The 2,968-nt window shown below is 42.6% G+C and overlaps 1 protein-coding gene across 1 annotated transcript; it reads left to right on the plus strand.

Annotated features, from left to right (window-relative positions):
• Window positions 1-1,256: 1,256 nt before the first annotated feature.
• On the plus strand, window positions 1,257-2,435 carry LOC307270995 (zinc finger BED domain-containing protein 5-like; the record flags this gene model as incomplete). Its single annotated transcript, XM_080054881.1, has 1 exon — window positions 1,257-2,435. One exon carries the CDS (start codon window positions 1,257-1,259, stop codon window positions 2,433-2,435), a length of 1,179 nt encoding a protein of 392 aa, XP_079911007.1.
• Window positions 2,436-2,968: the final 533 nt, after the last annotated feature.

Below are 2,968 nucleotides of genomic sequence, written 5' to 3' on the forward strand. Positions count from 1 at the left end.
GGGCGCTAGAGTTAACACACTAAAGCTCCTAAGAAGATACAATATGGAACAAGGTCACTGAGACCTCACACTATGGAAGGTCACAGTAACATTTGACCTTTGACCTCCAAAATCATTTCAGTTCATCTTTGAGTCAGAGTGGACATTAGTGCAAAGTTTTTTTTAAGATATTTTTTTTGGCATTTTTATGCTTTATTGATAGTGTAGAGCAGTGCTTCTCAAATGGTGGGGCGCGACCCCCTGGGGGGTCGCGGTGGGGTCTCAGGGGGGGCGCGAGCGGCAGGGGGGATTTAGTGTTTTTTTTTTTTTTTTTTTTTTTTTTTACGTTTTTTTTTTTTTTTTAATATATATTTTTTTTTTAAAATAAACATTATACCAAGGGTCAGAAGTGTAACAGAATTTAGATCTTACAAAGTCATGACAGAAGGACTCGGTTTCTTTATTCAAGCTCGAAAGATGAACAAGCCTCCAGTCACTAGGTGGCAGCAGTGCTCAAACTAATAAACCCAGTAGAAGAAGTATACCTACACTGAAATGTGGGTGTGATGCTAGCGGACCTTTAAAGAAACAGAGCTGACAGAGGAGGAGAGATGGAGAAGTTTCTGACAGGAGGAAAAAGAAAAACGGCGGAGGCATCAGAGGGGGAAAAAAGTGATGGTAACCGGCAAAAACTCAATAAAACCAGAAAATACGATGAAGCCTATTTAGCCCTTGGATTTACCGTGAAAACGGTCGCAAATGAAGACAGACCTGTGTGTTTACTGTGTCTCAAGACTCTGGCAGCAGAGAGCATGAAACCAAACAAATTAAAGCGGCACCTGGAGACTTTACATCCCAGTTGTATAGATAAGCCACTGGAGTTTTTTCACCGAAAACTCAATGAGTATCGCCAACAGGCCGGTACTTTTGTGAGCGCGGTATCAGTCAACAAAAATGCACAATTAGCCTCTTACAAAGTTGCCTACCACATCGCAAGGTGCAAAAAACCTCACACGGTCGCAGAGGAGCTTATACTCCCGGCAGCATTGGACATGGTCACAATCATGCTGGGTGAGAAAAGTGCTGAGACACTGAAAACTATCCCTCTTTCCAATGACACGATTGGGAGACGTATATCTGACATTTCACACGACCTCCAAGAACAACTCACAGAACATCTAACAGACAAACGTTTTGCCATACAAATGGACGAAGCCACTGACAGCAATAGGGACTGTTTGTTTATTGCTTATGTCCGTTTTGACATGTCAGGGTCAATGCATGAAGACCTGCTCTTTTGTAAATATGTACGAACAAGAGCAACAGCTGATGAGCTCTTCAAGCTGCTGGATGAGCACCTAAATGAGAACGGGCTCAAGTGGGAGAACTGTGTCGGAGTGTGCAGTGATGGAGCGCAGGCCATGGCGGGAACGCGGAACGGGCTGCAAGCCCTCATCAGGCGGGAATCGCCGAATGCGAAGTGGACACACTGTGTCATTCACAGGGAGGCACTTGCGTCCCGGCAGCTCAGCCCCGAACTAAATGAGGTTTTAACGCACGTCATCAGCGTTGTAAACTTCATCAAAACAAGACCACTGAAAGCACGACTCTTCTCTGCTCTCTGTGAAGACATGGGTGCAGACCACAAAGCTGTTCTATTTCACTGCGAAGCACGGTGGCTGTCGCGAGGCAAAGTTTTGTCACGAGTGTATGAGCTCAGAGATGAAATCAGGGTTTTTTTGGAGCAGGAGCGCACGTATCAAGGGGAAAACAAGTTCGGTGAAGAAGACTTTCTGCTGAAACTGGCCTACCTGAGTGACATTTTTGGAAAGCTAAATGAGCTAAACTTACAACTTCAAGGCAGAGACAAACACCTCCCAGACCTCACAGACAAAATCAGTGCCTTCACTCGCAAGCTGGAGACGTGGGGCAAGCGACTTGACCAGGGAAATACTTCTCCATTTGAGAACATGAGTGAGTTTGCTGGACTTAATGACTGTGATGTGACCACAGTGATTCCATGTCTGAGGCAACACATCTCATCCCTAAATGGATTCTTTAAAAAATACTTCCCTGGTGACAGCTCTCAGTATGACTGGGTGAGGGATCCATTCAGCGCGACAGCTCCTGTTGAATTCAGCTCTGCAGAAGAGGACCAGCTGATCGACATGTCTTGTGACTCCACCCTGAGGCTGAAGTTTGCATCGCAGACACTGAGTGAGTACTGGCTGGGTGTGGAAAGGGAGTATCCACTCATTGGACAGAAGGCTGTCAACATCTTACTACCCTTTGCCACATCCTATCTGTGTGAGATGGGCTTTTCCACTGTTGCTGCACTCAAGACAAAGTACAGGTCCCAGCTTAACATTGAGCAAGAGTTAAGAGTAGCAGTATCAAGTTTGAAGCCCAGATTTGGAATGATGTGCACTGCAAAGAGGGCTCACTGCAGCCACTAAAATACAGAGCAAATTGTATTTTTGTGTATTATAAGCAGAATGTGTTCATATAAAACAGACAAATAGGGAAATAAGTTCAAAATAATTGTGAAGGTGAATTTAGTTATATTAAAAAAGCTCAAACTGATGTAGCTGCCAGTTTCAAATAGTTCAGGGTTCAAGGCTTTTTTAATGTCTTGTGTTATGTTCAGGGAAAGTATGCAAATTGTACATTAAATATTGTTGCAAATGTTGCACACAAAGAGTAATGTTTATTTCATTTTATTTTTATTTAAGTCATATATATTTTTGAAAGGGAATAAGCTGATGAAGCTGACTGACAAGTGACCAATGTTTACTGTTTAAAAATGTCATTAATTAAATGAAAACCCCAGAGAATCAGTTGCTCTTGTTTCTGTGTTTTGAGATTCACACAGACTGAACGGTCTTGTTTAAATGTTACAAATTGAGTTAATAAACTTGGAAATTGTTTTAAGATGTTGCAGATGTCAGCAAATGTTATTAATCTATTTTAATAATAAGGTGATTGTATG

This window comes from Ammodytes marinus (assembly GCF_949987685.1).
Source record: "Ammodytes marinus genome assembly, contig: scaffold_150, whole genome shotgun sequence".
NCBI lineage: Eukaryota > Metazoa > Chordata > Actinopteri > Uranoscopiformes > Ammodytidae > Ammodytes > Ammodytes marinus.